The following is a 27,653-nucleotide window of genomic DNA, read 5'->3' as shown; positions in this document are numbered from 1 at the left end:
CATAACAACAAACAGAAAGTCTTTAAATTTGCATTTTGCCTTTCCTAGTTTAGGTGTCAATAAATGTACAGTACATGATAGAGAGAAAAAAATCCCATGTAATTTTAGTTATATAAAAATAATATGATTAATCTAAAACTCATTCAAGTGTTTCTATGTGAGTGATTCTAAGTGAATCTTTCGTCAACTACCCTTTGTACTCTTCTGCCTATCTTTTATTGAGCTGATTACCCAATTTTATATTTAAAAGAAAATACACATTTCATCTCCCCTGAAATTAGGTGCAGTTTTGCCAATCCCAAAGCACTAAAATAGTATGAGTGGTTATGTCCAGGCTTCTCTTTGCTAAGTGTTCAATTCAGTAATAGAATCAAATGTACCTGCAGACAATTCACCAAATTCAGAGACTGAAATTATATACAAAACTAATAACAAATAAAAACAAATTTTCTTGTATACAGTTTCAATCGTTGTCTTTATAACAGGAGAAAATGAAATTACAATACATCAAATGTTTATTTTACATGGTACAGTTAATTCAGAATGGAAAAAAAAACATTCATGGTTGCCAATTTCAATTAAAAGTATAAAACAGCATCAAAAACCACAGAGAACTAAATTGGCCTTGGGTGATTTACACAGAATATGGTCAAGGTATTTACGGCAGAAATTGCTCTGTTTCTCCATATAATTCAAAGCACAAAAAATTCTATAAAAACAGAAAGAAAGAGAAAAACTGAAGAACACAGAAAACTGAGATCACTCTTTTTCTCTTCGACTTCTCTTGTGACTCTTCTTCGACCGACTAGAACAAAAAGAGATAAATGCAGCATTAAAACAAGGAAAAACAAAAAAGTAATAATGAAGACAACCATTTAAATTGAGCATTACCTTTCTGGGGACTTGGAGTGACTACGATGCCGATGACTTCTGTGGTGACCTGAAAAAAAATAGACCAATATTTCCCTAATGATCAGTTTTGCCATTTACAATAATATTTTTTAAATAACATATTGTGGTGTCTTATTTTCTTTGTATACTTCAAAACAGCTTGACTGTACCTGGAGATTTGGAGCGATGCCTTCTGTCCCTGGATCTGCTGCGGTGTCTACGGGGACTTTTGCTTTTGCTTTTGCGGTGGCGGTCCCGGTCCCGGTCGCGATCACGTCTGGGTGATGGGCTGAATAAATGATATATACAGTAATCAGACAAATGTATTAAGTAAGGGTTAATGCCCGACAAGATTTCCATTGTCAGGTTAATAAATTAATTCCATTAATACCTGACAATGGACACCTCGAAGGGCATTAACCCACTTATACCATGGTAACTTGCCAAATAACACATTTTTAAAACATTAGTTTATATTTTAATTAGTTTTACAATCGAAATCTAAAGTTTTTACAAACAATAACTTGGTTTCCCTGGTTACGCCTGACGGTTTATTTACTAGGTGTCCTCTTTCACTTTTTAATGGACACCTTGCAGCCAATCAGAATCGAGTATTCACCCAGACCATGGTATAAATTGTAATAATTACCTATAATAATGTGCCAAACCAATAATGAATCTAAAATACATTGCCAACATCTGAATTGTAATTCCATTACATACCTTCGTCTTTTAGGTGATCTGCTCCGTCTAGAAAAAGACAATAAGAACACAAATTATTCAACTGTTCAGTTATGTCTCAGTTATGAATATTATCAACCTGAAATAATGACTGCATTTAAATGACAATTAGCACCATCACTAACCTTCTGGGTGAGCGGCTGCGTCTGTAGCGTGGAGATGGAGACCTGCGTGGCCGGTCCATATCTCTGTAACTTCTTCTGTGTGGCTCTGGTGTCTGCACTCTCTCTGGCTGCAGGACACGAGAGGTTGTAGAACAATTATATTCACAAGATTTAATCAGTTATTGTCAGAGATTGTGAGTTCCCTTTTACCTTCTCTTCTTCATCATCCTCCTCTTCACTGGTCTCCACCTCATCCAGGTCTTCTTCCAGGGCACTAATACGAGTATCCAGTAGCTCAGCTTCCTCCAAAACCTGTCTCTTCTGTGAAGAAAAAACAACAACAAATGAACACGACTCCGTACACTTCCTCTTAAATTCACATTACTCCAAATAACAACACAAATAAAATAGGGTGTACATGTGAAAAAGAAAGTACACCCTTTTGAATTCTATGGTTTTATGTATCAGGACATAATAAAGAAAAAAAGTATTCTGGTCTTTAACAGGTCTTAAAATTAGGGAAATACAACCTCCAATGAACAACAACACATGACATGTTACACCGTTTCATTATTTAACAAAAGTAAAGCCAAAATGAAGAAGCCATGTGTGACAAACTGATTCCACCCATGATTTTATAGCTTGTAGAGACACTTTTAGCAGCAATAACTTGAAGCCTGCCGGCCCAAAGTTGCAAGGGTGGTTTTGCAATGCCCATCGCGTATTCACTTAAACTCCGAAAAAAAATCGCTGAGCTTCAGAATCAGGATCAGAATGAGCTTTATTCGCCAAGTGTGCGGCGTTTATTATGGGATTTGACTGTTTAATTCATAGATTGTTTCAAATGGATCATATATACACACAAGTCTTTAAAGGGTTTCTTACTTTTAGACTAGTCGGTAACAAAACTTCAGTTTAAACCCTATTTTGAACAGGGTCCTTTTTATAAATTCAACTTTTATTTTGTCTTGTGGACATACAATCAAACAAAGATTTTTAATGTAAAATATCTTATTTATGTTAAAAATAACATGCAGTTTGCATGATCCCTTTTATTTTGTTAAAATAATTAACATCTTGCAGATTCTGAAAAGTGCATGTAAACATTTGACCACGACTGGCACTACATGTAACAAGTGCAACCAACCTGAAGTCTTGGAAGGATGATGTCACACATCCGCTCTGCATGAAGAAGCTCATCTATGAACTCATCGACATGCATCAACTCAAACTCTATGTAAAGAAGAAACATTATTTGCATTGTTTTTCTGCAAGGAAGAAACTTTCAATGCATTTACCTAATGAATATTGAAATGCATCTATAAAGTAAATTGATCACCTCCATTTCTATTCTGGCTTTTGATTTTTCTGTAGTCATTGTATAATGGTTCTAAATACTTGTAGCAATCCACAGAAGTTCCAGTCAGGCGCATATACATCGCTCCAAGCAAACGGACATACCTGAAGTGGGGAAAAAAGCAGTACAGTAATGCAAAAAGTGTAAATGGCAATTAATACAGATAAGAGTAGTAAACTGCACACTAACTTGAAGTCCTCATTCTTGATGAATTCCACAATGATGTCTTTTTCAGGCTGAATCTGCAGCATCTTTAGTGTCAGACATAAGAATGGAGTAGGCTTGATGTTTCCTCCAAATACACCACCAACAAACTTTAGCTCCATTGCTTTGTCCACGACAAGCTCAGCTACATTTTACAGAGGGGCAATAACAGGGACAATTAAAAATGGTGCTTGGAACATTAATTCCATAAAAACATTCATATGGAAATATATCAGGTAAATGCTGTATATAACAGATCATAAGCCAATACATGATACTGAATCATATTTAATACATGAAATTTTAAGGCCTCTAAATCAGTATGATGATCATAACTATGCTGTAAAAATTGTTGTACACAATCTTATAATTGCCTTCTTCCCTCTAATTGACAGTTCATACTTTTTAGTAAGTAAAAGACCTTTTAGTATAATTCTAAAAATGTCCACCAACAGGTTTTTTTGCTGTGAAATCTTTCATGATTTTATAAAGAAAACCTAATAATAACTTTTTAATATTGTTAGTAATATTTCAAGATGAACATTTACTCGACTGAAGTAACTTGGGTTCACTTGATTATCCATACATCATTTTTTTTATAAATCATGTTAAAATGTAGGTATCAAATATAATACAACAGACTTTTGAGGAACATTTCTTGTACACAACCTTCTACAAACTACAGAGCTTTGATCATAAAACGAATTTTATTATTATGAATCATCTTACTGAGACATATTATTGGGAGATATGGGTCCGGTTTCATAGACAAGGCTTAAACCAGGATTAAGCCTGAATTCAATTAGGACATTTAAGTAGCTTTTATAAATGTACCTTAGTAAAAAAAAAAAAAAAAAAAAAAAAAAAACCTTACTGGTGTCAATCTTCAGACAAAACAATGGCACTGACATATTTTAAGATATGTAGGGGAAAGTTTTTTTCAGCTAAAACAGCTCAAACATGCATTTTAGTCTGAAACTAGGATTAAGCCATGTCTGTGAAACCGGCCAATAGAGTGAAAACTGATATTTGTCTGCATTTCATGTAAGCAGTCAGCTATACTATTAAAATAAACATCAAATTGATAAACATTACAGTATTTCAGAATTTAATCCAACATTTTTGGCCATATAAATAACACCATATGCACCAAATTGTATGTTTTTTGCTCAGTTTGGCCCTCTCAATAAAATGTGTTTAAATAAAGACATATGCAAACTTGTTTTTAATGAAATGTTCAATCTCTGACTAGTAATTTGACTATAATTTAAATGTCAGGCTTTATAGGGATAATAATCAATAAGATAAGTTAATCACTTCTACGGCTGTATGAATTCCTTATTCTCAAGTCACATTACTGTTGCTGCCAACAGTAAACACGTCAGCTTCAAAATATAATGAAATATAATAATAAATAGGAAGAGGAAGTCAGTAAGTAGGCTCACTTCGGGGTAATTTTGTAGTTAAGGCACATAACTGCGTTACTGTTGTTTGCGATGCCACATTAACAAATACAGTATGCAGTCCGGCACACTTGTCTCACCTGTAAGTCCAAAGCATTCCTCTTTCCAGTACTTAGACTCATATATACGTGTCCGTATAATCTTCTCGACAAGATACTGGGGGTTTGTTCCATGTATACTATTGGCATCTTTTACCGTTCTATTTGCCATGGTGGCTTAAACTTGTAAACGAACAAACGAATCAACGATACGCTAATATGCCATGGAGAAACACTGACGAATGACTTCCGGGGAAAAGCGTGCGTCACATCCCTGAGGTCAAGCGGTATTTTACTGTCCAATCAAAAACTCTTCTACGTCATCTGCGCGCGAAAGAGTCGAGTTAGCTGTTTGATTGTGTTCTCTGTCCGCTGTGCTGTAAGATGCTTTTAACTTCATGCATATTTACATTTTAATTCCCGAGTTTCTAAGTGAGGCGCAATAGTGTTTTTATTTATACGTTTCATAAGAACGTCTGATACTGTTGCAAACATCAGCTGGTGAGTAAGGAAGAGGCGCTGGGGATTTAAAGTTGTGTAAGGTAACGTTACATACGGAACGATTTTGCTATTTGATACCTTAAAATAAAGATGTTTTTAACAGTTTGATATGTATTCTTAACTTTTTCATATTTAGCCTTTCAAAAAAACAATACTTAAAAGTTAGCTTAGTTTCTGGTTACAGCTAGAAACTACAGTCAATTATTTTTTATTTTTTTATTTTATCGATCTCAGGCATTCGTAGGAAAATATTTCACTTTAAATTATTATTTAAACAATCTTGATACTTTAATAACAGACCCATTTTTTATGTATGTGTATGTATATGTATGTATGTGTGTATGTGTATATACTGTATGTATGTGTATATACTGTATGTATATGCATGTATGTTTGTATAATGGGTTGCCATTGTTACTGTTTTGACAATAGAGTACATAATATAATGAGTAGATCATAAACTGATGCTGTGCTTTACAGACCTAGTATCAGATCTGCACCATGAGCCGCTACATCACAAGACTGAGAATGAGAAGAACATACAAATGGAATGGGAGACCAGTCAGTGAAGACAGGAAGCTAAGAAGGCAATACTATGAGTATGTGCACTTATCACATTTTCATCATCACTGAGACAGCCATGTGCATTGAACTCTAGTCTATATATTTTTTTTACTTTAAGGGAAAACTTGTAAAAATTAGGGAATTTAAGATTGTTCTTTGATTGTGGGGCCTTGAAAAGTAATGGAAATTGTATAGTGTATATGAAATTTATTGGTTAACGTTCAGTTCTAAAATGTCTAATTTGGTAGAAATTGGTCTTTCTGAGAGCAGTCTCTAAAATGTTTCCAGTAATCATAGGCAAAGTCATGAAAATTAATTAAAATTAATAATGCTTGCTTTGATCCCCACACAGATCTATGTCCATTTCTGTGGAGGGAAGGACTGAAGATTCAACAGTGTCTTTAGGCCAGTACATTTTGATTGAGGGTGATAATGATGACAATCCCTTTGTGGCGCAACTTCTCAAACTGTACACTGATGGTAGGAACATGTCATGTCTTTATCCAAAATATGTATATTTGCAGGTTTTCTAAGTTTGACTGTAATCTGTGTTGGTTGATGTTATATTTGTACCCAGATTCAGGTAAGACGAAGACTGCTGTAGTGCAGTGGTTTGTGCGTATGTGTGAAGTACCTCAGAACAAACGCAAGCTCTTGGGCAGAGATCCCCATCCACAGGAAGTATTTTTCTACCAGGACCGCTCTTGTGAAAATGAGGTGGATGGAGAGACCATTCTTGCAGCAGTGCAGGTACACATGGTATAGCTCATATTTTTATGACAGTAAATGTGCATTACATTAGTACAATCAATACGATTGTATATGCTTGTATAGTTGTTTTATTTTTTATTTTTTATTTTTTTGTCCTTTATTTAGTTTTTGTTTATATATATTTTATGTATGTATGTGTGTGTATATATATATTGTATTATGTATTATATTTATATACAGTATTATATATATATATATATATATATATATATATATATATATATATATATATATATATATATATATATATATATATATATATATATATATAATACTCTATATAAATATAATTTATATATACACATTATATGAACAAAAACTTACATTCAATGCGATTAATTTCGATTCATCGATTTTACAGCATTAATTTAAATTTATTTTATGATAACATTTCTATAGTGTTTATATACACAGTCAAAAGTTTGGAATAATTAAAATTTTTAAAAATGTTTTTGAAAGAAGTCCCTTAAGCTCACCAGGGCTGCATTTATTTTATGAAAAATACAGTAAACCATTTATTTTTTATATTATAATAATATTTCACAATTTTACTGTGTTCTATTTTAATATATTTCAAAATGCAATTTATTCCTGTAATGGCAAAGCTGAATTTTCAGCAGGTATTTCTCCAGTTTTCAGTGGCACATGTTTCTTCAGAAATCATTCTTATATGCAGATTTGCTGCTCAAGAATCATTATTGTCATGTTGAAAACCGTTGTGGTGCTTAATATATTTGTGGAAACTGTGGTACGCTACCTTTTAAAAGTTTGGGGTAAGATATTTATAAAAAAAGAAATGAATACTTTCATTTATCAAATTGATTAAAGTGACAGTAAAGACATTTAGGTAACACTTTACAATGAGGTCTCATTTGTTAACATTAAATAACTACTTTAGTTATCATGAACTAACAATGAACAAAACAGCATTTATTAATACATTTTTAAAATAAAAAGTTGTATTTGTTAATGCACTGTGAACTAACAATGAACAACTGTATTCCTATTTTGTTGTTCATATTAGTTAATGCATTAATGTTAACAAATGAGACCTCATTGTAAAGTGTTACTGACATTTAATGTTACAAAAGATGTATATTTCAAATAAATGCTATTCTTTTGAACTTCTATTCATCAGAGAATCAGCAAAAGCAAAAACTGTTTTCAACATTGATAATAAAACCATTATTAATAGTTGAGCACCAATAATAATTTATGATAATTGAGCACCTAATCAGCATTTTAGAATGGTTGTTGTGGTATTTCACAATATTATTGTTTTTACTGTATTTTTTATCAACTAATTTCAGCCTTGGTGAGTAGAAGACTCTTTTCAAAAAACCTTAAATCTTCATTATTCCAAAATTTGACTGTCACTGTATCATTATACCTACATATTTAATAAAGAAAAATAATAATACAAATTTATATTCAATAATAATTAATGAAAACTTTGATTCTAGATTGAGTATGTCCCAGCTGAGGATCCTTTCCCAAAGGGCAAGAGCAAAGACACATTATTTGTCAAACTCTTGTGGGACACCAAGTCTTTCAGAGAATTGGATCCTGAGCTGATGCAGCCCCATCAGAGCCCTAAATCTCCCCCACCATCTTCCCGAGGCTCTCAGGCTCGTGCTCTTCCAACCCCGGACCCATCAATAATCAAACGGGCCATGTCAGGCACCCTCACCCATGGTAGCATGAGCACCGGCAAAATGAGCACCAGTGAGGCGGAGTCTCTTCACTCTGCCTCCAAACTCTCTGCAGCTAAAGCTCTTAGTGCAAAGAGGAGAGGCAGAGCTTCCTCTGGTCCACATGTTCGCAAGAAGCTGGACTTGTACAGTGAGTGCCATGCATCCACATACATTATACTATTAATTATTTTAATGGAGCTAAAATGAATACGTTTTTCTTTATATTATGGTAGGTCCTAATAAAAACATGTCCCGAGATGATGTTCTGGGGGAGATTCTTGATGAACGCACACCTACGGAGAAAATACTGACGTCTAAGTTGAACACGTCTCCAACTGGCCGCATCTCCATTTCTATTAGATTGACTCCACTTAATCAGAATGAGGAGGAGCATGTCTCTCCTCTGTCATCACAGAGCCCTGATAAACCCAAATTGACTGCATATGACAAAGACAATGCAACTAGGTACATCTATTTATATCTGAAATTATGTCTTGGTTCTCTTTTGTTCTGTATGCTTAGTACTTCATGTCTCTGATTATCATTTTAGTTAGAAATAAGCAAACTAATTTTCTTCTTTGTATGTTGAAGATGGTTTTAATTGTCTACATAACTGAAAAAGTAAAGTATTTATAAAAGTCCTGCTTCCCTCCTAGTGCCTTTCTTGGTGTGCAGCCACTTGAGGGTGATGATCCAGAGTCACTAATAAGCACTGGCAGAACTCCCCGGAAGAGAGAGGCAACCCCTAGGAGAGCAAGTCTAAGGGCCCTGAAGTGAGTCATGTTCCTCTATCCCTGCACAGAGGGGGTACAGACTCATTTTTATGGAGTTTGGCTGTCTTTATTATACACTGAGGCATTATGTGGCTATTTTCATGCTTAATGTACTGATTAAGCACATATGCTTAATGAACTATGTTCATCCAGATCACTGGTGGCCCCTGCTTCACTTTCTTCATGTTTTGATATGTTTGATACGAGTTTAAAATGATCCATAGTGTAACCGTTATGTGTTTGTCTCTGTTCAAACCAGGGCAAGAACTCCATCCAGCAGGAAAGATTCAACTGCTCTCAGAGAACCAGCACTGGCTGCTTTGTAAGTGTTGGAATTGTCTGTCATCATATTGAATTCAAAAACTATTGAATTCACTACATTGTGAAATTAATTTCAGCTTATTTGAATTTCAGCTTTTACTTTTGTGTACAGATGTTTTTACAGGTCAAAGAAAAAAAAGAAAAAAAAAAAACGTTTTAACCCTTAAATGCATGAATGTTTCGGCTCTTTAGCGACCCGGATCAATATCTAACACGGACAGATGAATTTCGATCTGTCGCGATTAATATAAAACTCTCCTTATATTAGAGTAACAATTACAGAAAAATAAAATAAAGCATATTTTGTTACCTTTTGGAGCTTGGAAGGGTTCAGTTTGAGCAGATGTGTTATACCATCATCACTGTCCTCGTCAGAGCTCATTTCCCAGTACATTCAGCATCTGCATCATATTCGCGATCTCAAACATATTTTCAAAACTATCTTTTTTTTTTTTTACATCTTTTAACAGCTTCTTCATCAGATCCACATCAATTGACAGTGACACTAATTGATTGCGTTCAGTGCTTGCTCTGCAGTAAATCGCTGAGCCATTCCAAGTTTTGCTGATGATAATTCCTATTCTTTTGTTTTCTGCCTGCGGTAACAATGAGTGAAATGTCACTTCATCATTGTGTATCAAACATTGCCACCTTGTGAAATAAAGGTGAATTGCACTTATTCAGTCATCAAAGGTTACTCCTACATTAATCCGGGTACATTTGAAAATGGCGTTTTCTTTTAAAAACACTCCCCATCCACACTAGCATTTTCAGGCGTTTCTGACGTTTCAGTGTGAATGAGAAACTTTTGAAAAATGCCTGAAAATGCTAAATTCACCTTACTGCGCATGCATAAAAGCTCACTGAGATGATGCAGACGGAAAAGATAAATAATAAAGTTATCGCGCAATTCTTCTGACAGGATAATTTTATTTAGTAAAATATCTCACCATTCACTGATGCGTCCAGGTCGCACTCAGTCACCATATGTTTGGTCTAAAACCCAACTGCTCTCATGTATTGCCGCAGGACAGCAAATGTGAGTAAATGTTTTTTCATCTTTGCAGGACTGTGTTGTGAAGAGTGTGCAAAGTAACATATTTTAGCAACAGTGTGAAAATGAATAGCACATAATAGGCACAATGCCGGTATAAACATGAATATTTATTTTGGTACAATATGCGTCACATGAATAAACTTGCGTCATCGTTTTCAAATACCTCCGTTTTGACAGTCCACACTACAACTTGAAAACGGTGTTTTCAAATGTATCCACTTTGGAGAGCGTTTTCAAAAAGTTCATTTTCATTAATAAAAAACGCCATCTCAGAGTGGACGGAAAGCCAAAACGGAGAGAAAAAGATACGTTTTCAAAGAAAACGTATTAGTGTGGACATGGCCAAAGATTCAGTTATTGTTGTGCAGAAAAAAATTATACTTATGCTTTTACACACCTTGGGTCATTAACAACCCTATACAATTTTTTAAAAAAATTAATGGGAAAACAGGCTTTTTTTTGTTGTTGTATTGTTTATAATGAATTGATTGAGGAATACTATAAAGGTAGATGTCTAACTGTAAAAAATAAATTAGGAGGAGGGTAGTGAATGACGTCCCAGGTCACTAAAGACCCGAGGTATGCATTTTTGGTGTCAAGTCACCTTTATTTGTATACACTACAAATAGTTTCAAAGCAGCTTTACAGCGATAAACGGGACCAATGATTCAATGGTGCAAACGATTAAATTCTGCTTTTAAGCAGCTCTAAAAAGACAGTAGAAAATATTATTCAGTTGAAATCAATTCAGTCAGTCATGAAATCAGTTGAAATATTTTGTTAAAAAATTTGCCTTTGAATTACATTTTCAACCAGCAGGGAGCAGAATATAACAGATTGTTATCATACAGTAAATCAATGGTGCTTAACCATGAAACAGTTCAGGAGGCAAGCAGACAAATTTCCTCAAGAGCCAAATTTAAAAATACTCTGAATGCACACTGAATATTTTCTGCTTGATTGCAAAACCTGTAAAGTGTTCATGTAGGTTTCAGGCATGATGCACACCTTTTAGATTGTTGATATTTAATAAAAACTGTCAAATCATGTGTAAATATTGTTTTGAATTGAAATATTCACAGCTTAAATATACAACCATATTGAATTTTAGGCCATAAAAATCCAAGCCCTAAAAATACAATGCATTAAAATGCAAGCACTGTTAATGCAATGCATTTTTTATTTCAAGTCGTGCAATTCAACGAGCTTTTTTGTCTCAAAAACATTTGGCCTTATTTTACTTCCATACTGTTGGTCTGCTAAAGGCAGTCCTGGGTTCCAGCATGTCATAAGAAGCGAATAAATAATGTAAAAACCTTAATTGATGGAAAGAATACAATGAAAAACTATTTAATTTAATTCATGCACATGCACCAGGGAAAAGATCAGTTTTGCCTTGTGACCTGTATTGAATCAGAGGCATGTTCTGTGTGTGCTCTCCTATAGTGCCATTTGAACCCTTTGACTTTTCTATTTCAAAAGTTTTTCTAATCAATAAATTCAATTATCCAGACCAAGCTCTTATATGATCTTACATTAGTGAGCGAGTGAGAGATTGTGGTTAAACATGTTACATGTGCATACACACTACTTGTCATGCTGTTTTCTTTTTTTAATCTTACTCCATTTTCTTTATATTTCTGTGAACAAACTGATAGAGCTGAAGAGGAACATGAAGATTCACCCATCCAGACTGCTGCCACTCCTCGCTCTAAGAGGAAGTCTGCCCAGCTTGTGTCCTCACGCATCAGAAAGCAGCTGTAGGTATTTTACTTGTTTGACTTAGGCTGTCAGTCTATTAAAATAAAATAATTTAAATAATGCTGATTAATCAAATTAATATAAATATTTAATGATCATACATTTCTTGCTGAGAAAAGCTGCTAAATGAAGATAATTTACAGGTTTACAGTTCACCGCAATCAATTTTGCAATCAAGTTTCTCAATCAGACTTGGGGGCATTCACACAGGATGCCTACTTGCATTGTGGCTGAACGGATTTTAATTGCGTAATCTGGATATTGTTTTGCACTTAATCTATTGAAATAATATACATTTCAATGAAACATATTTAGGTGCTTTTTGAAGTGATTATTTTAAAGGGATATGTGATTGTCTGTTTTTAAAGAAATTTGCTACAAAACAAGGTTGACCTGCAGTCTGATGGTGAGGATGGCAGTGATGACGACTGCTTCGTGCCTACTAAGATTGACCTGCAGAGTAGCAGCGATGAGGAAGAGGAGGCAAAGATCGACAGTGAAGATGAGCTTGTAGTGAAAAAGCGAAGAGGCTCTCGAACACCCCGGCCTTCAGAGAAAACCCGTGTCTCTGCTAGGACCCCACGTAAAACACCCAGCAAGAAGGTAAAAAGTTGTTTTTGCTATGCTTAGTCTTCCTGCTAGCAGATAATGTTCCTTCACAGAACCCAAGCTGCATTTCAAATGAAGATAACATTGCATGGCAAATAATTTATCTTTTATTTAACTTTTTTATCAGACTGCTCCAGCCACCCCACGTACACCACGTCATGCCACTCCCAGCATACCTAGCAGGAGCGCTCCAGCCAGGAAGCCAGGGAATGTTCTGGAAGAAGCACGGGCACGGTAAGGCAACACCATAGACAAAAGTACCACAAGGCCTATCGAAGTTTGAGAGCGAGAGAGTCAGAGGCATTTTTAAATCTTTTGAACTTTCTATTCATCAAAGAATCCTGGAAAAGTCACTGGTTTTCAATGCCGAAAAGAAGAAATATTTCTTGAGCATGTTTCAAATTAGAATGATTTCTGAAATATCATGTGACTTGGAGTAATGGCTGATAAAAATTCAGCTTTGCCATCACAGGAATTAAACAACAGTTATTTTTATGTGTATTTTTAACTATGTAATAATATTTCACACTATATAACTGGTTTTCACTGTGTTTTGTGTTCTTTTTTCTTTTTTTTTGCAATAGGTTGCATGTTTCTTCTGTCCCTGAGTCTTTGCCATGCCGAGAACAGGAGTTCCAGGACATCTACAACTTTGTGGAGAGTAAAGTCATTGATGGCACTGGAGGGTAAGATTCTGTCATTAAGGTTCAACTTACTCATATCTGTAAATAATAAAAAAGGGTAATACAATTCATTTTGCTTTTGCAGGTGTATGTATATCTCAGGTGTTCCTGGTACTGGTAAAACTGCCACAGTACATGAGGTGATCCGGTCCCTTCAGCAGTCCACTGAACAAGACGAGATCCCTCACTTCCACTTCATTGAAATCAATGGCATGAAAATGACAGACCCGCACCAGGCTTATGTACAAATACTGCAGGTCTGTATGCTGCCTTCCCTTCCTTTCATTTTAAAATTCTTTCCTCATTATTGTTATATAGTATTTTCTGTCAATTTGTGTTGTAGAAACTGACTGATCAAAAAGCAACACCTGATCATGCAGCCGCCCTACTAGAGAAACGCTTCAGTGCTCCTGCACCAAAAAAAGAGACAACTGTGCTTCTAGTAGATGAGGTAAGAATTTTGTTCCCGGTGACATTATTAACCACAAACATGCCCTATGTTTTGCCCGATTAGCTGGTCTTACCTGGTCTAGATCAGTGGCTCTCAACCTTTTTGACTCGAAAAGCCCCCTGTTTTCCAATATTATATTTAAATAATAAATATATTTGTTATTATAAATAATAATAATTTTATTATCCCCCATATATAGGCTATGATATTATCCCCCATATAGGCTATGATATTTTCAGTATTTCTTCTGTAATTATGACAGCATCTTGACAGCAGATTTTTATGCTTTTTAGAATTTTATTTAGTTTAGAGTTTGACAGTAATTTAATAATTTAAATATTTTTTTAATCGTCCTGCAGGGTCCCAAAAACCAGCTTTACTACCTTAAGCTTGTATGAACCATTTTTTTTTTTTTTTTCAGAGTAGTGCTGGAAAATCTTTTTGTCAATCAGATGTTGATCTTTACCCTGACGTATTTATTTTCTTGGTCTTTATTTCCACATGTTTCCTGTCAATCATCTATCTGAAAGAATATCTGTTTTTATCTCTCTTATATCTTTCTTTTTTTCCAGCTTGACCTCTTGTGGACCCGTAAACAGAATGTGATGTATAACTTGTTTGATTGGCCAACAAGGCGCAATGCTCGTCTGGTGGTTCTTACCATCGCAAACACTATGGACTTGCCTGAAAGAATCATGATTAACCGGGTTGCCAGTCGACTGGTAAGAAAGACTGTTTCACAACATTAAGATGCCATTCAATTATGATTGAAATTATGTGAAGCCAGTGCAAATAATGGAAATGAAACATGAATGTTGTTTATTCACTTTCAGGGACTGACAAGAATGTCCTTCCAGCCATATACGTTTAAACAGCTACAACAGATCATCACGTCAAGGCTAAACAGAGTAAAGGCTTTTGAAGAAGATGCTCTCCAGCTAGTCTCAAGAAAGGTAGGAGCACTTTCTTGTGAAGCCATGTTATCTTAGGCACAGGTGACTGAGGCATTGTGGGTTACCTTTTAAACACTCTAGTAGTTTCTAGGGGTGGGACAAAATATTGATAGGGCAATATATAGTTGTCCTTCTCCATGTGATACGAGAATCGATATGCTGGTGCCAAATATCGATATATTAATGAATAAAATAAGATGCTCTAAATAGATTTCCCTGCTCCCAGTGTCACTACTTCATGGCTCCTCGAGGACAGCAGTGTGAGTAAATAATAGATGAGAAAATAATCTCATAAGTCCAAAGTCAACCAGCAGCCTTGAATGCTATGTTTAAAGCAAAACTTCCTTTCTCATCCCTGAGAGCTGAAAGTTTTAGGAAGTCAGTTGCTATATTTATTTGCAAGGACCGGTATCGTGAGCCATGTATCGTATCGTATCGTATCTTGAGGTACCCTGTGATTCCCACCCCTAGTAGTTTCTGTGCTGTTCTTTGGCTACCAGGTTGCCGCATATCATTATGAATCAATGAGAGCTTATTTGTGGTCTTCTAGGTGGCAGCGCTTTCAGGTGATGCGCGACGTTGCCTTGATATCTGCCGACGGGCCACAGAGATTTGTGAGCACTCTGGAAGTAGCAGTGGATTGGTTGGAATGAGTCATGTGATGGAGGCTTTGGATGAGATGTTCTCCTCTTCCTACATCGCAGCCATCAGGTAAAAATAAAAGTGAAAGAATATGAACTTTCCACAGCCCGTTGTTCCTTAATCTTAATGTTAAAATAAGTTACAGAAACGCATTCATGCTGCTCCAGTTGTTTGGCGATAAGTAAAAGAGACTGCTTATTTATTCTGCTTTTTTCAATGTTGTTATTGTAGGTGTGCATCTGTTCAGGAGCAGCTTTTCCTGAGGGCTGTTATTGCAGAGTTCCGTCGACTTGGTCTGGAAGAGGCCACTTTCCAACAGGTACTCATTTATAACAGCCCTTATTCTAATCATGAACCTTATATGCTAAATGCAAATTCTTTCTTCAAGATAATGTTTTAATTCCTGAATTTAACTTATTTTTTTCGCAACAGGTGTTTGTTCAGCACCAGGCACTGTGTCGGGTTGAGGGTTTGCAGCCGGTGAGTGTGTCTGAAGGGCTGGCGGTCTGTCAGAGGCTGGGTTCCTGTCGGCTGCTTCTCCTGGAGGGAAGCCGCCTGGACCTGCTGCTTCGTATCAGACTCAATGTTAGTCAGGATGATGTGCTTTATGCCTTGAAGGCTGACTAAAACTCGGCCCTTCTGTGTCACACGCTCCACCTGGCGACCAGTGTGGATCTCCTCAATGTCTGACCACTTTTTTTGGACATTCAGTGAGCAGATTTTGAATGAGATGTTGCCTGGCGCGTTACAGCTAAATTCTTATGAACTGAATGTGAGATATTGTATTAAATGTTTTGATTAAATTATCAATTTTAATGCTTAAAATTATACATGTGTAGTTCTATACGTAAGTTTTAAATGTGCCATTTTGTGTGTATTGTAATTGTACCCTTTTGCTTCAAATCATGTCTTTCAGTTCGCTCTTTAATGTCTTTAGAGCATTCGACAAATGCTTTATTCTAAGCAATTTTAATGTTAAATGTTAAAATGTACAATTTTCATTCAAAGCACCAAAATGTTGGTTATTTGTCCGGTTTTACTTTTTTGATGTCTTGATACAATAAAGCTGTTGACTGATCGGACCAGATAAGACAATCATTGCTTCTTCTGTTGTAATCAGTACAATATTACAATTATTACAATTACAAATATAGCAAGCATAACTGCTAAAGAATGTTTATAACAAATATAGCCTAAATGTATAACACAGTTCCATTTAAAAAATATTCATGGTTAAATGGTGCTTAAGCTCTGTATAAAATATCGGTCACGTCCTAAACTACCAACAGAAAAAAAAAAAATGTTTTTTCTAAAGCCATAATACTTATACATCACATTAGCATGAGACTGGTGTGATAGATATGCTAACCAACTTTGTGTGTTCAAAGTGCAACTTTGACTTTATGGCAACTTTTGCCATATAAACCTGGTCAAATTTGTATGGTGTCCATTTAAAGACTCCAAGAAAAATATTCTATATGTAACAAACTCCACCCACAGGAATAATGATGGCATCCAACTAGAAAAGTAGTCCTACAAAGTTAAAACTTAAATATCAAATATTTTGCTGAAGAATCAAATGTCATGTCTAGTTTTTGTTCCTGAATTTTGTGGTATGATGAAATTTCCATCTTAATGATGGTTAAGGTTTATGCCTTAAGCAATCTCCACTTCAGACCTACAGTACGATCAACAAGTGCTCTGTATAGTGAACCTTGTCTGTTTCTGAAAGTCTCACAGGCCTCTTCTCTCATTCCACAGAAGCTGAGGTGCTTTTGAATTTGTGAGTTAAGCTTCATCCAAAACTCTTAATATATACATTTTCGTGAGTTTAATTCATCAAAGATTAAACCTCACTCTACACTTGCAACACATGGTATTGCCATGATCTCCACATTGGTGTACTGGCGACTGGCTGAGTGATACTCTTCAAGCTTAGACTGTTCTGCCAGAAGGAGATAGGAATGGTTAAGGATATATGTGGAGCATTCTGGGAAGGTGGTAGAACAGGTACTGGGGCAGGTGTGTAGTTTTTCATTAGTCACATGAGATAAAGCAACATCCCTGTACACATAGTCATTCCCTGTAAAGCATGGGATTTTATCGTTGTTCAAAATCACATAATCTTGAGCCATCTCCAATTCCTCTCTGAAATTCTCCCCATTTTTTTCACCGGACAGGAGGCCACGCTCAGACGGCGAAAGACAGGTAGACTTCCTACAGGGTTTTGCTGTAGCTTCCCTCTCGGGCAGAATCTCCACCACTGATGTAGCAGCGTCATCATCACATTGCTTAATGTTGAAGGTTGGCTCCTGAATTGAAGACAGTATGACAGTCATATGAGAAAATCTATTCATTTAAAATCTGCTTGCAATTCTTCAAATAGCCACAGAATATATAATATATAAAAAATACTGATGATAAATAATGATACGTTTAAAAAGTAGTCAATTAAAAATGTTCACAAAGTAAAAATTATTATCATAGCTGAAAACAATTACCCAATGTGATCCACTGATATCAGCCAGGAAGCTTTCCAGCACCTTGTTAAGGTTTGGGACTGATGGCCACAAGGAGTTCTTGACCTTCCTAAAGTGGGAGAATTAACCGTATATTTTATATTTCTTTATGTTTGCATTCTTTAGATATATTTTTTGTAATAGCTTATAGGTTGCATAAAAGTAGTGTTCTAAAATAATCAACCAAGAATTAGATTACCGGAAGTATCTGGAGAAGAAAGAGATCATTGCAGAAGCAATGATGAGCAGAGCCACTGGTATACAAACAATAAAGATCCACTCTGTGATAATAAAAGAAATGGTTTAATGAGTTTTAGAGTTGAAATGCATTTTGTTCATGACTGAGTCAGATATGTCTACCTTTGTCTAAAGGTAAGAGGACAGTGAGAGGTTTTGACCAGTCACTCCAGTGTCCGCTGTACACAGATCCGTTGGGTTGGGCTCGGACCTGGATGGTGTACTGGCTCCCTCGGTGCACATCCAGACAAGTGCTGTTCTTTGAACTGAGTGCTGTGAAATCCTATCACAGAATTTAGTTTCAACATGTGTTATGCAGCCATTTAACACACCTAATTCAATGCAGAAAGAAGACATTGAATAATTGCCTATATGTGTTCTATCCACTTTAAATATATGAAATCCACATGATTTAAACTCACCTTCCACTCACTGTCTCCTTTACGTTGATAACGGATCTGGTACTTAAGATACTGGGAGATCTTCAAAAAGGGTGGATCCCATGTCAAACAAAGCCTTCCTTCCTCAGGCTTTGCTTTCAGACCACCTGGAGGCCTTGTCTTGACTGTCAAAAACAGCAAATAAACTGACCAGTGGGCCTTTGTCTGCCATTGGCATTATGATATAATGATGTCATTAGTAATTCAAGAAGAATTAGTAACTAAAATTAGCATTTCGAGTGCATTTTTGTAATATTACCCATACAAAGAGTAGTGTGGTACAATGCTGCTCTTGTAGATGCCAAGTGACTCTGATAGGGGAGACCAAGAGATGATTGCAACACTTTTTGTTAAAGAAAAAACACAGAGGTTTGCGGTGATCGCGAACGGACAGACCGAGGGGAGGGGGGGTCCTGCTTCCTCAAACTCGCACTAGGCCCCACCCCATTCATGAAAGTAAATGAAAACATGAACATCAGTTTAAATTGTGTACATGTATAGTTCTTTTTTTTTTAAATCAATCACTATCCCCATTTCATTTTAAGCATTTAATCAAAAATAAACAAATAGGAAACATTTTATTTTAAAACAGCAATCAAGATGAAAAAATAGGGAAAAATACATAAAGCTCTCCCCTATCAGCATGTATTCACATGGTAACGAATGGTTAACATATTCAATACTTCACTCAGTATATAGGATGTGTTTTAAAAATATAAAATTTTGGAGATCGAGAGTATTTGGACAATATATGGTGGCTAACATGACTTTCAGACATTTCTTTCACACTTACTGCTACTGTTCATTCTGAAAGTCTCTTCATAAAAAGTTCGACCATATGGTTGCAATCCAGCACTGAGGTAAAACTGATAGACACTGGATTCCTGGCCATTTAGGGCACACTGGTAGACAGCGTTGTTGTCTTCGGAACACAACTTCCAAATGTCCCATGAACTTCTGAAACACAAGACAAGGACTACTGTTAATGAATCAAACTAGCTGCTTTCCTTTGATTTCTGTAAGAGAGGACATTAAAAAACAACACCTGTTCATTTGCCTGTAGTGGAAGCTGTATCTGCCGTCATCATATAATTCCCCTCTCCATTTGCATAATGCTTGACTCAGATCAGGAGTGTGGCACTTCAGTTCTATGTCACCTGAAAATTAGCCAGATACTGAAAGGTGATTGGACGTTTACTGTTATTTTACCTGTACCTTTCTGTGTTTGTAATTGTTAAAGGGATAGTTCACCTGAAAATTAACTTTCTGTCATAATTTAATTATGTTCCAAACCTGTATGACCTTCTTTCTTCAGTGGAACACAAAAGGAGCTATTAAACAGAATGACAGCCTCAGTCACCATTCACTTTTCTTACATTGGAAAAAAAATGCAATGAAAGTGACTGAATCCCAAACATTCTGGCTGTCTTCCTTCAAAGAAACAAAGTCATACAGGTTTTTAAAAAGATGTGTGTGTGAATGACGAAATAATGTTCATTTTGGTGTGAGCCATACCTTTAAGATTTGAATTAAGGAAAGGAATTAATGCTTGTTTAAAGCTGAAGAGAATCTTTATTATTACAATGATTGAATTGCTGACAGTGTCAACAAAAAGTATGTATACTTAAGTCATGCTTAAAAAGGTAATGTCATTGCATTATAAAACATATCAAAACATTAATTTTCAGGTAAAACCAAAGTGGTTCTCGTGGACCTAGTGACTCTTAATAATAACCTCTTAGTTGGTAATTTTGACCTTGTTTTATTAATCCTAATATGTAGCCCAATATGAAAAGCTCTGATTAGTATTCATTTATTTTTGTCTTTTAATGTTCTGATTTTGTGTAGGTTACAGCACTTTGGCCAATCAGGGATGTTTTAAATGTGCTTTTTCAAAAAGGTGGATTTTTTATCAGTCCACCTGGAAACAAGGTGCAGGCTGCAGTTCCTTAAATCAACCCTGTATGCTCTTGATTCGGGTTAAGGTTTTTGAAGTAATTTTAACTTTTGGGCTCACGCAAGAGACGCTGAAAAATCAACGAGAAGCGACGGGGCGGAACGCTAAGCTAAAGACGTTCAGTAGCGTTGTGGAGCGCAAAAACGTGTTGGTTCTGTGTGAACCGGAAGATACCAGACTGATACTGGAGAACTCATGAATGGTTAGTCGCATTTTATTTGTCACGCAGTTGCAAAAATAACCCAGATTTCTGATCTGGGTCCGCATTCCCAACCATTTTTAATTCACAGAACAGTAGTTTTGGTTCCCAGAACGTTGTTCTTTTTAAGGTTTGTTTTTGGTTAGCCAGTAAAGTTTTCTTAATGGAAATAGAACGTTAGTTTTTGGTTTGCAGAACGATAACGTTGTTCTAACATTCTTTTTAAAGGTTTGGTTTTGGTTAGCCAGAAAAGTTTTTTTTAACGAAAATAGAAAGTATTAGTTTCTGTATTAGTTATTTTTAGGTTATTTAAAAATAACCACCTTGGAACCTTCTGGTTGCAAAAAAATCATACCTAAAAAATAACCTTAGAACGTTCTCAAAAAAAAAAAAAAAAAAAAAAAACGGGAACCAAACATGCTAACATTAAGGGAACATTATGTGTTTACTGGTGTAGAGTAAAAGCAAATTTTTCTATTTTTTATATATATATATATATATATATATATATATATATATATATATATATATATATATATATATATATATATATATAATAACACAATTGTGTTTGTGATATATATTTACATAACCGCGCCCCTAAATGTCATGTCATCAAAAACAAAAAACAAAAACACAGGGAGCAATGAGATCACTAGCCTGACTACGTCAGACTTCGTACTTCCACTCAATTTCATTTCGCTTCTATATTCTTTGTCTATAGAGCTGGTAAGTCCCGCCCCTTCCGCTAACCCCACTGGACCTCTAGATTGAAAAATCGTCAATGCAAGTTAATGGGAGAAAATAATTATTTTCTGGTCCCGTTTGAATTGTGCCATGAATGTGAACATATGTTGTCTGTGAATTTTTTATATAATTTTTCGTGTAAAGGATGCTACAATTTAACGGGTAGAAGTTTGATACGGTTAGACTTTGTGTGAGAGCACTTTGTGGACTACAACTCTTCGCTGCTTTCGACGCGTTTGAAACGTCGCCACCACTCGCACACGGACACTAGCTCACGGATCCCGCTAAACATGGCTGTGTCTTTGGTGCACTTCACCGCCTTCTTTCAGGGAGAGGACAAAATCGTTGAGGTTGGCGAAAACCACGGGTAAGTCAACTTTATGGGGTGACGTCACATAAGCGACATGTAGTCTTTCTCGTTATGTCTTTTCCACAACTGCTAGCCGAAGAATCATACCATATACTGTCAAACTCGTAACATGAAAAATTATATAAAAAATTCACAGACAACATATGTTCACATTCATGGCACAATTCAAACGGGACCAGAAAATAATTATTTTCTCCCATTCACTTGCATTGACGATTTTTCAACCTAGAGGTCCACTTGGGGTTTTTTACGGATGGGCGGGACTTACCAGCTCTATACTCAGTCTGAGACCACGTCATAGCTTTCCGTTTTCTTCCGGCCTGAAAACAGCCGGCCAATCAACGAACAGAGGGCGGACTGAGAGCCATGACGTACACGCTTATTGTACTGTGGATGCGTAGATTTACTTCACATAATCTGCAAAATTCGTTCACAGCCATGTTCACTCCGGTATTTCGCTCGATGGTTTTGTTTTCGCATGTTTTCGCATGTGTTTACAGTGGAAGTTAGATGCGGCTGAGCATGCGCATAACACACGCCATAACCAAACGTTATGTGATTGGCTTACGGGTAAACAATGATTTTAAGCTTCAGACTAGCGCCCCCAGGCGGTAAAGAAAACGTTTTTCTATTACGGAACTCCAGCAGACTCTCTCTACGAAGCAAAGCGAAGTAGCAGAGTCTGGTATTACCAGGCTATGAGATCACTGCAATAAAAATCACATCAATTCAACGATCTAATCAGTTGAAGTTCCCGAAGAAAATAATTAAGTCCCAGCTGTCCCACCCTACATTTTTTCTTGTTCGAGAAACCTTTTCACTTGGATATTTGTCACAATAGGGAAGAAAAGGCAATAGCAACTTCCGTTTCATCCCGACTGTTTTTTTTTTCTCGTAATTTCTGCGCTGCAACAGAAGCTAAATGCGGCAGCTATCGTGCATTCCATTTAAATGCGACTTTTTGCCACAAGGAAAGTTACCTTGCGACAAATTCGTTGAAAATAAATGCAAAAATGGCAGAGAAAACAGAAGTTATAGCTCTGACTTTTTTTTAGGCACCAAATAGGCTACATTTTGGAGTCGCTCACGTCACACATGCTCTTTTCAGCTCTCACCTGCTGTTTGTGGCACCATTGCTGTTACAGGACTTGACCAATCACTCCAAAAGGCATTTTCCTTAGGCTTCACTCTAATTTGCACTGTGCAGTTTTCTCCTGCGACCAGAGAGACTAACTTATGGGGGGGTTTTGACACCTGTTAGGAGTAAATGTAGATTGCATTTAGTAGGCTAAATGAACTGCTTCTAATAGGCTACTAATGATACAGTAATATTTCAAAAAGGGTGTGTGTCAAACTCACCGGTCCAACTGTACTTGACGTGTGTTTGGAGCTGTAACGAATTTCATATGTGCTCATATGTGGACGAGTTTTTGTTTTTTTCCATTTAACTAACAATTGGCCCACCTCGCCAGTTAGATGAAGAGATATATCTGATGGAGGATACAGTAGCTCTTGGAGGAAGACATAAGCAGATATATTTAATTTGATTTCAGAAACTATACAAGAATGAAAACTGCAGAATAAATTCATAAGAGCTTCTGTAGCACTTACGTTGATTCTCCACATTGACAGTGCGATTGTAGACGGTTGTGTTGGTGTCTCTGTCTATCACTATGAGTTGTGTTTCAATATACGTAAAGACATCACTCCGTGGGAATGTGCAAATATACAGGTCCTTCTCCTCATAAATTTGTTGTTTCACATCACATCTTTTTTCTTTTCTGTTTGACACAAACATGTTAGCTTGAAGCTGGTTCGCAACCACCATAGAAATTAAAGTGGGATGCCCCCACAATTCCTTTTTTCAAATGACGTACTGATATACGTTTTTCAATGACCGATTCATAAATACAAATAATAATATAATAATATATGTAATGAAATATTTTATGAATATAAGTAAAATATCATTATATGCAATGTTATATATTTGAGTTTAAGTTTAAGAAGATGAAAGTACTTAAAACTCTTACTCATCAAGTATGTAGAGAAAATAATAGGACTTTCCAACAGGTACTTCCCAAAAACAAGTGAAGTCTTCTTGATCCCTGGTGAAACATTTTGGGTCCTTATCCATGGCCAAGATAGCAAACTCTAAAAAGAAGAAAACCATTCCACTTACAGAAATGATAAAATGCATAGTTTCAGTTCATGTAGCATTTTACACTTTGCTCTATAAATACAACCTCAACATTCATGTCTTGAATTAACACTTGTTTTTCACTGCTTTAACACAACTAGAACCGTTCTAATAACTCCTTTGCAAAATTAACTTAAAGTATACTTAACTTAAAATATAATAATAATTATAATTATAATTAGTTACATTTATATAGCGCTTGTACTCAACGCACTTTACATAGAAGGGGGGAATCTCCTCAACCACCACCAATGTGCAGCATATCACCTGGATGATGCGACGGCAGCCATATTGCGCCAGAACGCCCACCACACACCAGCTATTGGTGGAGAGGAGACAGAGTGATGAAGCCAATCAGCATAGGGATGATTAGGAGGCCATGATGGACAGGGGCCAATGAGCAAATTTGGCCAGGATGCCGGGGGTTACACCCCTACTCTTTTTTCCGAAGGACATCCTGGGATTTTTAATGACCACTAAGAGTCAGAACCTTGGTTTAACGTCTCATCCAAAGGACGGTGCTCTTTGACAGAATAGTGTCCCCATCACTTTACTGGGATGTTAAGACCATAGACAGTAAAAGAAATGGACACAGCGACCCCATTGGATTCAACGGAGGAAAGTGAAGTCAATTAGAAACACTCACTTCCTGATGGCTGACCGTACTGCGCAGACTCAAACTGAGCTTGACGACGTAGATGTGACGTGAGCAACCTGTCTGTCTTCTAGTAGCTGTGCCAAGAGAAATCTGAATCATTCCCTTCCGAAACTTGCAGAGACGGAGATCGTGAGTAGGAGGTGTCCATAAGCTAGGAGCAGGAGAAACTTTTGCTAAGTATTCTGATTAATTATTTTGTCATTTTGCCTCCACGTCCCCCCGATTGCCCACGAGCTTCTCCTCCTGTCCATACGGTAATTTCTCTACTGTGCGACAGAGAGTCGTGTGGTTATGACGCAATCGTTAGCCTTTTTTACAAAAACTGCTTCTACGGGGCCATAACGTAAGATACAAGGTAATGGAGCCTCTTATACATTTTCGTGTTTCTTTAGAAATAAATAATGGACAAATGGAGTCTTTAAACGCCTCAGATGTAAAAACATTTGCTGTCAAAGTGACGCCAAAATGAATGGGAGTCAATGGAATGCTAACAGCAGGTGGGGGTCTGCTAATCAATAGCGGCACCCAGGGAAGCTTCAGGTTTTTATGAAACATTGCCCCCCTGGTTAGGACCCACACAGGCCACAGGGTGAGCGCCCCCTGCTGGCCTCACTAACACCTCTTCCAGCAGCAACTTATTTTCCCAGGAGGTCTCCCATCCAGGTACTGACCAGGCTCAGCCCTGCTTAGCTTCAGTGGGCAACCAGCCTTGGGCTACAGAGTGATATGGCTGCTGACATATATGTAGGTAACACTTTACAATAAGGTTTTATTTGTTAACATTACAGGGTTCCTACACATTTTCAATTTCAAAATGCCATACTTTCAAATTTCCAAACCTCTCTGTAGATTTTTATACCATATTTAACATAAAGGGTTCATACAGCATTATTTTCTGTTGGAATTTTTTGCATGCTTTCGCATTACAAATTCTAGCTTTATATATATATATATACATCATCACATAGCCTTCACCATACCTAGAGATTGGCATGGTTTTATTTCAGTTAGCCTAATAGCTAGTTTGATTTGCATTGAGAGATGATCTTATGGAAAGTACCCCATGCCAATCTCTAGGTATGGTGAAGGCTATGTGATGATGTGGGGCTATTTTAATTCCAAAGGCCAAGGGAACTTTATCAGGATGCATAGTATCCTAAAAATAAAATAAAAAAAAAAATACTTAAAAATACAAATCTGCCTGCCTCAATGGGAATTTAACATAGGGGTGTCCAAACTTATGCACCCTGTATTTTAAGGAAGAACATTTATTTATTTACGATACATTATTCATTCACAAAGAAAACTGGTGTCCTTAAAGGTTGGATTTTTCCTAATTTTTTTAATTAAGGCATTAAGTTCAATTTCCAAAAGATGATTTTTATATGATATGATGATATATATTATATTTGCTCAAATTTTGGCTTTCCTAAGGTTAGTACCAAATTATCAAGTAAAATATCAAGTCCTAATGTCCAATTTAATGCATCCACTGTGGTCGGAGAAACCATGACATGAAATAGGCTGATGGTTCAATATGGCTGTGTGCATTGTACTAGTTGCCAAGTTCAAGGGTATATAAAAAAGGTAGCATGTCATAGTTCAAAGTCTTAGGTCTGCTTTAATGCATACTCAGTGGCGGTCAAGAAACCACACAGCAAAATGGGCTGATGGCGCAATAGGCTCAGTGTGCAGTGTATGCCAAGTTTAATGGTTTATTGTGCCCAATCGAAAGTGTTACAGGCTCTGTAATACGGAGCTAAGAATATTGTGAGAAGAAACCCATAACGCTTATAACCTGCATTTTTGCATAATTAAAAATTGCACCTTAAATTCATGCAGTCGTGTTTGACAATCACTAACAAATCACTAAACATCTGCCATGAAAACACACTTTTGTCATGTTTTCAAGACATTTTTCTTAAATTTATTTTCATTAAATTCTTAATATTCTTCTAGCCAATAGCAAACTAAATGGGGGCAATAATAATGCAATGGAAATGCAAATATTTTTCCATGCTTTAGTTAACATGAACTAATAATGAACTGCACTTCAACAGCATTTATTAATCTTTGTTAAAGTTCATTTCAACATTTACTAATACATTATTAAAATCAAATGTTGTATTTGTTAACATCATGCACTGTGAACTAAACAGCTTTCTTTTTATACACTAGCTTTAACAAAGATTAATAAATACTGTAAAAAAAAATGTATTGCTCATAGTTAGTTCATGTTAGTTAATACATATATATACAAAATATATACAATATATAAGTGAGAAATCTCCTAAAATAAAATCTGATGTCTTACCTTGCTTTGACAGGTGAGGCTCTAAATGCACCTGTTTGATCAGACAGGAAAGGAGAATCCACCACGTGAGCACCAGATCCATTATGTACACAGGGGGTCCGATACACAACACTTTTTTTGAGTGTCTAGATATGTTTGTGTTTAGTACTTAATGTTTAAAGGAGAGGGCGGGGAGGTTGGTAGGTGGTCATTGATAGGGCCCAATGCAATAGGAAGTGGTTGGACTGAGGATTGAGGCAGGCACCCGGACTGACAAAGTGCCTCCTTCACACGCAGATATATACTCAAGCGCTGGAACAACACTTTCAAAATAACTCTATGCTATCTTAATGTTTTTATATTAAGTTTAAGTTCATTATATTAACATACATTACTAATGATTTGTCCTTCTTTATTTGTTATAACTTTATAATGTTATTATAATGTTATAATGT

At 36.1% G+C, this 27,653-nt stretch overlaps 3 protein-coding genes across 9 annotated transcripts; 1 reads left to right on the top strand and 2 right to left on the bottom strand.

The window, feature by feature from the left end:
• Positions 1–415: 415 nt before the first annotated feature.
• On the bottom strand, positions 416–5,162 carry prpf38a (pre-mRNA processing factor 38A). The gene is made up of 10 exons (XM_081381284.1): positions 4,841–5,162; positions 3,283–3,442; positions 3,076–3,197; positions 2,884–2,969; positions 1,947–2,057; positions 1,758–1,864; positions 1,615–1,641; positions 1,062–1,180; positions 892–940; positions 416–805 (listed from the first exon to the last, which is right to left on the bottom strand). The coding sequence occupies exons 1-10, from the start codon at positions 4,968–4,970 to the stop codon at positions 760–762; spliced, it is 957 nt and encodes a 318-aa protein (XP_081237410.1). The 5' UTR covers positions 4,971–5,162; the 3' UTR covers positions 416–759.
• On the top strand, positions 5,072–16,664 carry orc1 (origin recognition complex, subunit 1). 4 transcript variants are annotated; one of them, XM_081381276.1, is made up of 20 exons: positions 5,116–5,177; positions 5,270–5,340; positions 5,780–5,898; positions 6,216–6,343; positions 6,441–6,613; positions 8,098–8,476; positions 8,562–8,793; positions 8,985–9,101; positions 9,361–9,423; positions 12,138–12,239; positions 12,609–12,843; positions 12,977–13,083; positions 13,434–13,535; positions 13,618–13,789; positions 13,876–13,983; positions 14,556–14,705; positions 14,817–14,936; positions 15,487–15,647; positions 15,810–15,897; positions 16,011–16,664. In XM_081381276.1, the coding sequence occupies exons 3-20, from the start codon at positions 5,801–5,803 to the stop codon at positions 16,203–16,205; spliced, it is 2,730 nt and encodes a 909-aa protein (XP_081237402.1). In that variant the 5' UTR covers positions 5,116–5,177; positions 5,270–5,340; positions 5,780–5,800; the 3' UTR covers positions 16,206–16,664. The 4 variants fall into 4 exon arrangements, with proteins under 4 accessions (XP_081237404.1, XP_081237402.1, XP_081237401.1 ...); XM_081381278.1 differs by having other exon boundaries at positions 5,072–5,340; positions 6,447–6,613; XM_081381275.1 differs by having other exon boundaries at positions 5,116–5,299.
• mpl (MPL proto-oncogene, thrombopoietin receptor) lies at positions 16,375–27,542 on the bottom strand. Of its 4 annotated transcripts, none has more exons than XM_081381280.1 (13): positions 27,220–27,429; positions 24,081–24,201; positions 23,659–23,828; positions 23,407–23,558; positions 23,163–23,301; positions 19,820–19,931; positions 19,568–19,731; positions 19,034–19,117; positions 18,757–18,899; positions 18,458–18,617; positions 18,297–18,378; positions 18,080–18,167; positions 16,375–17,890 (listed from the first exon to the last, which is right to left on the bottom strand). In XM_081381280.1, the coding sequence occupies exons 1-13, from the start codon at positions 27,299–27,301 to the stop codon at positions 17,432–17,434; spliced, it is 1,956 nt and encodes a 651-aa protein (XP_081237406.1). In that variant the 5' UTR covers positions 27,302–27,429; the 3' UTR covers positions 16,375–17,431. The 4 variants fall into 4 exon arrangements, with proteins under 4 accessions (XP_081237406.1, XP_081237407.1, XP_081237408.1 ...); XM_081381281.1 differs by having other exon boundaries at positions 19,040–19,117; positions 27,220–27,344; XM_081381282.1 differs by lacking the exon at positions 19,034–19,117 and having other exon boundaries at positions 27,220–27,542.
• Between the last annotated feature and the right edge of the window lie 111 nt (positions 27,543–27,653).

This window comes from Scardinius erythrophthalmus, assembly GCF_964197995.2.
Source record: "Scardinius erythrophthalmus genome assembly, chromosome: 12".
NCBI classification, from domain to species: domain Eukaryota; kingdom Metazoa; phylum Chordata; class Actinopteri; order Cypriniformes; family Leuciscidae; genus Scardinius; species Scardinius erythrophthalmus.
The sequence above is the reverse complement of the archived record's forward strand: the minus strand, read 5'-3'. Positions and strand labels throughout refer to the sequence as shown.